The sequence below is a fragment of the Lolium rigidum genome, chromosome 7, assembly GCF_022539505.1.
Source record: "Lolium rigidum isolate FL_2022 chromosome 7, APGP_CSIRO_Lrig_0.1, whole genome shotgun sequence".
Lineage (NCBI taxonomy): Eukaryota > Viridiplantae > Streptophyta > Magnoliopsida > Poales > Poaceae > Lolium > Lolium rigidum.
Window position 1 is genome coordinate 107818673 of NC_061514.1, and position 11032 is coordinate 107829704.

General features: G+C 46.1%; 2 protein-coding genes across 3 annotated transcripts; both read right to left on the reverse strand.

The window, feature by feature from the left end:
- Positions 1 to 419: 419 nt before the first annotated feature.
- Positions 420 to 3186, reverse strand: LOC124678644 (glutamic acid-rich protein-like). 2 transcript variants are annotated; one of them, XM_047214507.1, is made up of 5 exons: positions 2891 to 3186; positions 2520 to 2617; positions 1797 to 2081; positions 781 to 847; positions 420 to 701 (listed from the first exon to the last, which is right to left on the reverse strand). In XM_047214507.1, the coding sequence occupies exons 1-5, from the start codon at positions 3184 to 3186 to the stop codon at positions 623 to 625; spliced, it is 825 nt and encodes a 274-aa protein (XP_047070463.1). In that variant the 3' UTR covers positions 420 to 622. The 2 variants fall into 2 exon arrangements, with proteins under 2 accessions (XP_047070463.1, XP_047070462.1); XM_047214506.1 differs by having other exon boundaries at positions 420 to 704.
- Positions 3187 to 3884: 698 nt separating this feature from the next.
- Positions 3885 to 10577, reverse strand: LOC124678643 (SWI/SNF complex subunit SWI3A homolog). The gene is made up of 7 exons (XM_047214505.1): positions 10379 to 10577; positions 9741 to 10267; positions 5965 to 6453; positions 5708 to 5871; positions 5551 to 5603; positions 4650 to 4804; positions 3885 to 4460 (listed from the first exon to the last, which is right to left on the reverse strand). Exons 1-7 carry the CDS (start codon positions 10455 to 10457, stop codon positions 4260 to 4262), a joined length of 1668 nt encoding a protein of 555 aa, XP_047070461.1. The 5' UTR covers positions 10458 to 10577; the 3' UTR covers positions 3885 to 4259.
- Positions 10578 to 11032: the final 455 nt, after the last annotated feature.

The window sequence follows — 11032 nt, forward strand, 5'->3', positions numbered from 1 at the left end:
CAAATTGACTAGTGCAGCAGTCTTTCAAGTAGCAATTCAGATGCTTGGGTATATTAATGGACTGCTTCGAGCTGTCTCAGAGGATTGGAGCTTTCTCTTTCCAATTCTATTCTCTTGATTCAAACAAGGTGGCACACAATTTAATATGATTTTGATAGTCTTTTCTCTTGAGATGGTGATCCACCTCCCATAGTTTTAGGTGATGTAACGAACGATATTTCGCTGTTTGAAGCTTGAATAAAGTGTGCCCTTGTTTCAAAAAAAGAAAACGTGGATACAATATTAGAAAGTGCAGATACAATCTGTCAAAGTGTCAATATGAATAATTCATATCCATCTCACGTCATAGTTGCATGGTAACAGAGGGTAGGCAACAAAACATGGTCGTTACAAGTATGGCAAGCCCCGGATCGCACATCTTGTTGCAACGAGCAGCACAATGATTGGCATTCAGAAGAAACTAACGAAATACAGGTTAAATAATACAAAATCGGCAATCGATTAGCCAACCTCAAGTCTCCCGTGAAGAACAAATAAACGATGGAGTTTGTCTCTTCAGGTGAAGAAAGGGGTAACAAGTTCTAACATAACTAACATAATATTTGACTCAGGAACCAAACTTTTACTCGTCCCTTCGGGGCTTTTTCTTCCTTGTAGCAAAACTACTTGGTCCAACAGCTTCTACTGACAATCGCTTTGTCCTGCTACAAAATGGAAGGAAATATTACACCTTGTGAATGTGCCATGCATTATTCGATTGGAAGAAATGTTCGAGAATACCTTGAAGTCAGTTCCTCCGACACTTCATCATCTTTCTCAGCCATATCATCATCATCATCCTCATCATCTATCACATTTATTTTTCAGATCAGACACAATATTTATTGCTGGATTTTTTGCGCATAAAAACTATTTTATTTAATTAATAAAAAGTCCATTAGGAATGCTGCTAAATGGTGTTGAGCAGATCCCAATGTAACTATGAGATCTTGCATAGTACATAACTTAAGGAAAGTGCTTCTTTGTGTGCCCAATATAAATTAAACAAAGGAGCTTCAAATAGGATCATGTGATAACAGAGCAAAATATCTCAAGCAGGGAAGAGAAAGATTGGTCAAATAAAATGGCAAATACAGTATAAATTTTAATAGTAATACTTCAGCTTCTTTTGGAGATATATATTTGACAAAAACATTTTAAAAAAGAGGTGTAGATGCTGCCATCAAGAACAACTTCCTATTAGACAAGAAAAATGAGTGTGAAAGAAAATGAACTATTAAATCAGAAATGCAAGGAATGCAAATCGGCCAATCCAACGGCCTATTTCTCTATATTGTTATTTTTCTAGAACCATGAATTGTTAGTTACTGCCCACTTAATTGGTAGTTCACTTACTGCATATTGCCCTTGTATTAGCACTGAATAAAAAACTAGGATGAGTGGATGGGTCAGCCCAGCCCGCCCAACTTCCATCCTTGCACATACTCTAGCTGTTGCATGTACTTGAACACTACATGTGTGCATCCTATCCATTGGCTACAAGCTTACAATACTACCGAGTAGACAAATTATGCTTCTCCAAACAATTCTGCAAAATGCGTTACTCACTATAGATGAAATGATAAATCTCTAATATAGTACCTAAAGAGAAGATATAAGAGCAACGGTTTGAACCGAATATTATTTGATTGTGATGGAGCAACAACATCTACCAAATGTGCTGTAAACTATAGTTATGAGCATTTCAGCTTTGCACAATCAAAACAGTTACACATGATATAAAAGCCGACACTTACCAGATGCACCTTCATCCTCTGCGGCATCATCCTTCCCCGGAGAGGATTCCCATCTGTCTTTCCCATCATCATCGTCCCAACGACATCCAACAGGAGGCTCCCAAAATTCCGGATCATCTGAATCATCCATTTCTGGTTCAGGTTCTCGTGGCAAAGAAGGGTTGACAACAGCAGCTTTCTTCTTGTCCTTCTTCTTGCTAGACTTGGACTTCTTTGCAACTTCATTTGATTGTTCACCTTGTACTTCAGCTGTCTCACCTGATGTCAACTTTTCTTCAAGTTTTTCTGTTACAGAAGGAATGGTCGCGTTAGATGTAGGACTTAAAAGCAATTGTTTACGGTGTAGATGAAAGTTTCAATAACAAGAAAAATGAAAGAATTTAAATAAGCAGGTATCTTCCCAAGCATTTCCAGAACAAAGAGAAGACAGATGAAACAAAGTGCACACTGCGATTCCAAAGCAAGGTGAATAACATAATTCTACTCATATAACCATCCACAATTAATCCATAGGAAATTGTTTTGGGGAAAATACCAGCTAATCCACAATCATAGATCATGTGGGTATACAAGAATGCACCATGAAAAACAGACAGGTGTATGTAAACAGTAGGGAAAATTCATCGTGGTTCCTCAACCAGTACGGAAAACCATGAAAAACAGCATAATTCAATTTCGCGGCAACAGCACTTGGGACTACAGATAGCACAGCACAAAACTTACCTAGTTTATTCAGAAACCTCTTCCCATTTACATGCTTCCAGATGTGCTCCTCCGACTTGTTTATGGTGTCCCCAGTAATGTTGCATACCAGCTTCGACCTACAGCACAAAACCGAACTCAATTCGACAGAGCCACACCATATAAAGGCAGCGGCTAGAGCACAGCACAATCACAAGCACATGTATGCTTGTTTCGCAGAACATTTATGTTGCAGTTAGAACCCTAGAATCCATTTTTGAACGGGCACTAATAGGTAGGGGCGCAAATGAGCAAATCCATAATAATTCTAGACGAAATAAGAGACAATTTATGATGGACGGACACGCATGGCATGGGGCAAGAATGTTAGAGAGCAGAGGAGCAGTACGCACTTGTGCTCGGGGTGGGGCTTGAAGGCGTTGAGCGGCGGCTTCTTGTGCGCGACGCCGTGGTCGATGAGCGCGAGGCGGCAGGCGCGGGACCGCGCGTACGCGCCCTTCTCCCGCTCCGGCAGCTCGTGCCCCGTCTCGGCGCACCGCCACCGCCCGCCGCCGGCGTCCTTCCAGGTCGGCTGCCCCAGCAGGAAGCTGCCCTCCTTCTCCCCGCCGCCCTCGACGGAGCCCTGGGGGCTCGACGCCCCCGAGTCGGAAGCGGCGGCGGCGGCGGCGGCCTTGGTCTTTTTCCCCATTAGGTCGTCCGCGAACCGCGAGCCTGGAGGCCGGAGAGGAGAAGAGAGGTGGTCCGCGAAGCCAGGGTTTTGCCTGCCTCTGCCTGCCTCCGGTTTTGGGAAGGTCCAGTTTTTGGCTTCAGGAACGCATTTTGGCACGCTTTCTAACCTTCTATTGTTCCGTCCATTCGAAATTTGGACGGTTTAAAAGCCATCTCTGCATTTTGTTCACGTACCTGACGAACCTTTTGTTTGTCCCCTTCGAATTTCGAAATCCAGGCTTGCAAAATTGGCGTCACAAACCAAGCATGCTTAAGAAAGTTTCATCACAAGATTTGGCTTGTGTCAGGCTAGACTACCTTGGTCGAGCTCGCCTGAAGCGGCTATAACCAACATTGGCTTTCCATCAAACATCTCCAAGAAAAGTTGATATGGCCAGTTCTAACAGTTAATTTCATGCTACTATCACTGCAATCATAGCGCACAACACCAGTATGTTCAGTGTATGAACAACTTTTTCTTTTTGCTCCTTCAAATTTCGAACTCAAAATTGGCGTCAGAGCCAGGCCTGCTTAAGAATAACTCGCCACAGGATTGGCTTGTGTCAGGCAAGCTTGAAGCTTTTACCTCAGTCAAGTTCGCCTGAAGTAGCTATAACAAGCTTCACAGTATCACACAATAGCCAAAGCGCAAAACTGATTGTCTACTTCAAGCTCGCATTGCAAACTTACAGGTACAGCAACTATTTCTGCAACCAAACAATACAAGTTACATGACGGGGTCGACAATACGGACACCCCTAAACTGACGAAACATCTGTGCATCCCAAAGAATGAAGTCAAGTAAACGTCAACAGTTACAGCAGACCGACTATCAGCAACTCTTGCTATCTAACCTAGCAGGATGGTGGTACAACGAAGCTGCTGCCTTGTGCAATTACACGATGGCGGTATAAGGGGGTTGTGGCAGCCCCAAGCACAACAATCCTTTACAGACCCGCCCTCCCCTGCACGCAGAATGCTGCTTTACCTACAGGGGCTACAGTCAGAGGGCGAGCCATATCGGAGGAGGGATAATACTCCAAGTCAGATTGGCTATGGAGCAGACTTGCTAAGGAACAGCTTTGTGAGCACTTCATCCCTCTGGATAGGCGCTCCAGTCTCAAATGCTCGCTTGAGAACCTTTAGCCAATCCTTGATGAGGGATTCCTTTATTTCCTGTATTGTGGTGTACTCCTGATCCATGATCAGCTCTAGCTCCTCAAAGTGTTTGATCTTGTACTGGATCTTTCTTAGCTGACAAACATAACATAGATAGCAAACTACCATCAGCGATTAAGGAAATACAAGGAAAGTCTTGTCAAACTTGAGTAACTTGGTCACGGTATTTACGATGTAGCGCACATCTAACTTTCACCTAGAACTAGAAACTCATTATAAACTCAATCAAAATTTAAGCAGCAAAAGAGGAAAACAACAATTCACCTGAGTTTCGATTATGGAAGCCATTAGAAGCTCCATCTCTCGCTCTTCCTGGTCCGCAAGCATCTTAGCACGGGCAGCAGCTACACCAACAGCTGTCCCGACAGCTGCCCTCACTTGATATGCGGTAGAAACAAACTTCTTTTCCATTTTCTTATCTGGCATGAATGATGGGTATTAGTTTGAGATGAGCAGCGCAGTCATGGACAAACGACACTAGTAAGGGACATGAAGCTGGAAGCTCCATTTGTTTATTTTATGGAAATATAACAACTCGCAAGCCCCAACAAGAACCTGCAGTTCACCAATCTGGCAAACTACTAGTGATGAACAAGCAAAGCATACAAATATTATTATTCTGTGTGTCTACAGCTTTCAGATACTTCACCAAACTAAGAAAACTAGGGGCCAGCCTCATCTAGTGAACCAAAATTCAACCTAAAATGTTGCGTCAGTTAATACAGGTGGTAAGGGAGTGTGCCAGGTGATGTACACAAGGGACCTCTCAAAGGCGCGATGAAACGGGTGGCATGACTAAATTCATGCTCATCGATTTCATCCCATAAAAAATGCCAGGGGTGTATATTTTTGCATGCCACGGAAGCACCATCAAGTCAGTGGAACTGTGAAAGCACCACCCAGCCCTTTGATAGCCTTCACTGCATGTGACATTTTACAATTTAACTCAAAATTAATAAGTTGGTGAACTTCAGGCCAGGCATGCTGACTACAATATTATACTTGCTAGGGGTGGTCAATACAAATCTAATCCTAACATGCATCAGAAATAAATCGGACAATATCAACATTTGTCAACGGATATAGAAATAACTCCCCTATGATTAGTATCCAGGAATCAAATATTTACAGTAGCTCAAAAATCTGACAAGAAAAACTGGCCTACCAGAAACAGTTTTTCCATGCATTTCCACTTCCTGATCGCCAACATTGCAATTACTGTAAAAAAAATGCCATAGCGGAATGCTTGATTAGCACCCCACAACCAAAAAAAAAGATTGAAGCAACGCTGAATAGAATAACAAGTCGCAGCACATGTTTACCTCTCTTGGACACGGTTAGAAGAGAATGATTTGCCTTGGTATTCTTTCTCGCTGAGATGAAAAGCTTTCTTTGCTTGGGGGTTTTCATCCCCCAATGCTTTAATTGATGCAGCAGCTGCTGCTGCGACAACATCTGGGCTCACTGCTGTAGTCAGCAGTGCTAACTGAGGTAGTATTACCAAATATCAGTGATCTGCTAAAAATCTTTAAGCAACCTTAACAAATTAGTTACATATATGTTTCATTTCCTTTATTACCTGCTCCATTAATGAACCAGTGGCATCTATTGAAGAACATAAACGTCGACGCTTCGAAGGATGTTCTTCAACTAATTTATCAGCACCATCTTCCTCTCCATCAATCTGCATGCCATCAACCACTTCGGTCGACTGACTTGAAGCCTCCTTCACAATGCAGTGGTTCGTTTTGCCATCAGTTGTTTGGTTCGCCTGGAACCTACTATCAGGTTTACCATTTATGGTACCCAGCATATGTTCACCAAAAGGCAACTGAATAAGCCTAGCAATGCATTCCGATTTATTCTTTGTGCGGACATGCTGGGCAATGAGATCCCAGTCATCTCCATGTTTTAGGACACCTTCTAAAAGGAGTAGTGTCTCTGCATCTGTCCATGCACTAGAAGCATGGTTGTCAGAGCTCTCCTGTTTAACATCAGAGAATTTATTTGCTTCCTCCTTACTGTCACTATTGGTTTTGCAACACTTTGAACATACTTTAAAACCATCCTGAAAAGAAAATGCAGAAGAGTTAGATAGCACATAGTTTCCTTTCTTTTCGGCATAGCTTGATGCCATCTGCATAATAAAATACACAACTCAATCAAATTGTAGCTGACAATTTAAGCGCAGCCCTCTGTTAACAAAAAGAAATACAGCACTTGGATGTATTCCATAAATAACATTTGACAGCAAGTATCCAGTGAAAAAACAATGCTATGCTGCAGTTGGTTCCGGAAGAGCTTAAATGAGCAGTGCAGGACACTGTGCTAGAAAAGGTATTGAACTGTATAGTAATTGGGCTGTAATATATGCGTTTGTGTGTAGGTGGTTCTGTCCAGTGGCCCATGTATGTACAGCACAGAGAAGCAATCAGAAAATTCCCCCACACAATTTTTCATGGTATCAGATCTACAATCACATCCCAAACTCTAGGTGTTGCCGGCAGCAGCTCGGTGGCTATGTTGATTTCAACGGAGCAGATAGCGAGCTGCAGCCTACAGGTGAGGCTTAGTGGTGGCTGGGTGGTGGTCGGTGGCAGCAGCATGAGGTGAACAGCAGTGGCATATCCAGCGGGGGTGCCGTCACAACCCCTCCAAAATATAGAAGTTCTTGTAGCTAATAATGAGTACTAATCATGGCTAAATGCAAAGCCCAATAGGGAAGTTTTTAAGCTTGGCACCGCCAACAATTTCATCCTAGATTCGCCCCTGACGTGCGGAGACTCAACGATCAAAAGCTTCGGTGACAGCTGTGTGTGCCTGCTGCATTGAAGGGTGCATGTGGGTGGGGTGGGGGGGGTGAAGGAGTTGAGAAGATGCTCGAGAAATTGGTTCGAAATCTCACTGCAAATTCAGGCAATGCAATTGTTCCTCACGTCGAGTGAATTCAGAAGATAGAAGTGATGCCAAATGACATCAGAGTAGAGAGTGTCAAAATTTCTTAATTTAGTCGAGGGAGGCATTGTTTATCTTGTGGACAAAGGGGGTAGAGGGTTTCGTCCAGGGGGAGGACAACTGAACTGTTGTGCCTCATCTGTCGAGTTCGGTCTCTGTTGAGATCAGCATATTTACTTGGTATACCAGTACCTCAGATGGTCAGACCTCAGTGTCGGTTCAACCATTGTAGTTGCACCACTGAGAAAATCCAGTTGCACCACTCTGAGGGCAGGATTAATACGCCTACTGTGTAGCATACCTCCAAATTGGTTAAACCAACATGCTGTTGTCGATTGCACGAATTTGGTCTTCAATTGCTAGTTTTCTGCTTGTTGGGTTTGAAGCCGGTTGTACAGGTGGTTCACCGTCAGTTGAATCGGACAATCGTTAGGGTGGGGGGGGTGAAGGAGTTGAGAAGATGCTCGAGAAATTGGTTCGAAATCTCACTGCAAATTCAGGCAATGCAATTGTTCCTCACGTCGAGTGAATTCAGAAGATAGAAGTGATGCCAAATGACATCAGAGTAGAGAGTGTCAAAATTTCTTAATTTAGTCGAGGGAGGCATTGTTTATCTTGTGGACAAAGGGGGTAGAGGGTTTCGTCCAGGGGGAGGACAACTGAACTGTTGTGCCTCATCTGTCGAGTTCGGTCTCTGTTGAGATCAGCATATTTACTTGGTATACCAGTACCTCAGATGGTCAGACCTCAGTGTCGGTTCAACCATTGTAGTTGCACCACTGAGAAAATCCAGTTGCACCACTCTGAGGGCAGGATTAATACGCCTACTGTGTAGCATACCTCCAAATTGGTTAAACCAACATGCTGTTGTCGATTGCACGAATTTGGTCTTCAATTGCTAGTTTTCTGCTTGTTGGGTTTGAAGCCGGTTGTACAGGTGGTTCACCGTCAGTTGAATCGGACAATCGTTAGGGTGGGGGGGAATCAAGGACTTGAGAAGGTGCTTGAGAAATTGGTTCGCATTCTCACTGCAAAGTCGGGGCAATGCAATTGTTCCTCGCGTAGAGTGGAACCAGAAGATAGAATTGATGGCAAATGACATCGGATTAGAGAGTGTCAAAAATTACTTATGTTAATCGACTAAGGCATTTTTATCCTGAAGACAAAGGGAGTAGAGGGTTTCGGCCAGGGGGGTGTACAACTGAAACGCTGTGCCTCATCTATTGGGGCTGTTTGGCTGGAATTTGCTGGCGGCTTCTGGCTTTTGACTGGATATTGTTAGATGATGTTATAAGCCAAAAACCAAAATCAAAAGCACCTATTTATGTGCTTCTGTGGCTTATAAACCGAAAGCTAAAAACAAAAATTAAGCCTAACCAAACACCCTGTTCGGTCTCTACTGAGGTCAGCATATTTACCTGTTAGGCCGTTACCAGTACCTCAGACCTCAGTTTCGGTTCAACCATTGTAGTTGCACCACTGAGAAAACCTGGTTGCACTGCTCTGCGGGCAGCATTAAAACGCCTTCCGTGTAGCATGCCTCCAAATTGGTTAAACCAATATGCTGTTGTCGGTTGCACCGATTTGGTCTCCAATAGCTAGTTTTCTGCCTGCTGGGTTTGAAGCTGGCTGGGCAGGTGGTTCACCGTCGGTTGAACCGGACAGTTGGCATCTTCACTGATTAAGCCTTCCAACGGCTAGTTCGGGAGGTGGAGTATAAATACTCGCCTTGGCTGGCCATGGAAGGTTGTTAATTCCCTTGGAGTCATTTATTGACCTTCCCCGCACAATCCGGAGAGAGGAAACCTGTAAGCGTCTCATCGACTACTGAGGCATTCAACACGGTTAGGGCCTACGGTTCAAAAAAAATGATCATATGGATGTTGATGGCAATTGCGACGCTGATTTGGGCAATTGCCTTAGGAGATCAATGTCAAGGATGTCCTTGTGGGAAGGAACTTTGTATCTTCAGTTCAGACGAGCAAGAAGCAACTGATGGTGTCTCGGTCTACTATTGAAGCGGCGTATAGAGAGCCAGTGTGTTTGAGTGAGATGTTATGAATGAGAGACCTTCCGTTGGAGCGGGAAACGAGCAGTACTCGGTTGGCTAGGGCGCACACCTGTGAGCTCACCCAACGGCGTTCGAGGCGCGCAAGCTCCGCAGGTGGCTCACTTCTAACAACGTGGTTTTAGACCTTCGGTCGGAGCTGCGGCTACTAACAAAAGGACCGTTAGAGCTTTGGTATGACAACAAGCCGGCAATCAACGTGGCGAACAATCAGGTTTAGCGTGAGCAAACTATGCATATGGAGATATAGATCACTCAATTCATGAAATAAAAGCTTGAGGACATAACACAAGTTTATTATAGTGCTACAAAATATGAAATTTCCGCAGTACCTTCAACGTCTCCACCTTCCCATCCAGGCACTCCTGGCCGCAGAAGCCGCATAGAGGCCCCTTCCCAGGCGCCCACTCCCCGAACACGTCGCCGTAGGAGGTGAGCTGAGGCAAGCGGAACACGCCCTCCCCGCCTCCACCGAGCCTCTCCTCCAGGAAGGACGGCGGCGGGCGCGGCGTGACCTGCAGCCCCAGGGGCGGCTCTAAGACGGCGTCCGCCCCGACCCCGGGCCGCGGCGCGGCGGGGCGGGGGGAGGCGGCGGAGAAGTTGATGAGGCCGTGGGAGTCGAGGAAGCCGAAGAGCTTGCGGAGGAGCGAGGCGTCGCCGACGAGCGCCCTGCGCACCTCGGTGAAGGTGAGGCGGCGCGCCGGGTCCTCCCGGTACTTGCTGATGATGTAGTCGCGGTACTCGCGGTAGATCCGCGGGTTCCGCGAGGCCGTGCCCACGCCGCTGCCGCCCGCGCCGCCGAAGAAGTCCGGCAGCGCCTGCCGCTCCGTGTCGTGGATGTCGTCCCAGCGGAACCAACCTGCGGAGAAGAGGACGCGCAATTGGTGAGGCGGGTAAGCTCCCTGCCGGTCGCTGCGTAACCCTAGGAGGGTGAGGAGGAGAGGGGAGGAGAGGGGAGAGGGGCGCTTACTTGAGGAGGCCGGGATGGTGTAGAGCTCGCGCGGCGGGCGCGGCGGCGGCGCCTCGCCGGAGGCGGCCGCCGGCGACATGGGAAGAGGGCGGGAAGAGGGGTGGGGGGTGGACGGGTCGATGCGGGAGGAGGGATCTGGGCCGTTGGATCTGGGATTAAGGGTCGGATTTTAAGCTAAGGTCCCGTGGTTTGGTTTCGGGCTCGGAGAGAGACGGGAGGAAGGAGATGGTGTGGTCTATGGTGTGCGGCGGTCGTTGTGTCTGTCCGAGACGACGACTAGCGTTGCAGTTGCAGTATTTCGTGGTGCGGGGGGCCGGGGACAGGTGGGTTTTGGTCGGGTCTCGTCATATGGGCCTTAGTATTTATTGCGCTTTAGCTCATATTCGGCCCATAACACCGTTACTGCGTTTACTGTACGTACAATGCAAGTGCTTCGTCAGTTCGTGGGTACATTTTCTCAAGCACTATGCCCGCTCGATATTCTTGCTCTCGTGCAGTCAAATAAAGCGAGACTTCATCTGACCTAGGGCATTGTTTCGCAAATATCGATCATTTTATAGTGTCTGTGAAAATCCTTTGTGTTATAGGTTGCATCGTCGGTAAGGTAGTCGATGTAGAGCATGACCAACCTTCTTCTGCTCGGAGGCTTGCATT

Coding starts and splice junctions, on each gene's coding strand:
- LOC124678644 (XM_047214506.1), bottom strand. CDS start 3,186: ATGGGGAAAAAGACCAAGGCCGCCGCCGCCGCCGCCGCTTCCGACTCG. Junction 2,618..2,890: donor AAGCCCCACCCCGAGCACAA/GTGCGTACTGCT, acceptor TTTGTGCTGTAG/GTCGAAGCTGGTATGCAACA. Junction 848..1,796: donor AGAGGATGAAGGTGCATCTG/GTAAGTGTCGGC, acceptor TAAATGTGATAG/ATGATGAGGATGATGATGAT.
- LOC124678643 (XM_047214505.1), bottom strand. CDS start 10,457: ATGTCGCCGGCGGCCGCCTCCGGCGAGGCGCCGCCGCCGCGCCCGCCG. Junction 5,872..5,964: donor CTGGTTCATTAATGGAGCAG/GTAATAAAGGAA, acceptor ATACTACCTCAG/TTAGCACTGCTGACTACAGC. Junction 4,461..4,649: donor CTTCCATAATCGAAACTCAG/GTGAATTGTTGT, acceptor TATGTTTGTCAG/CTAAGAAAGATCCAGTACAA.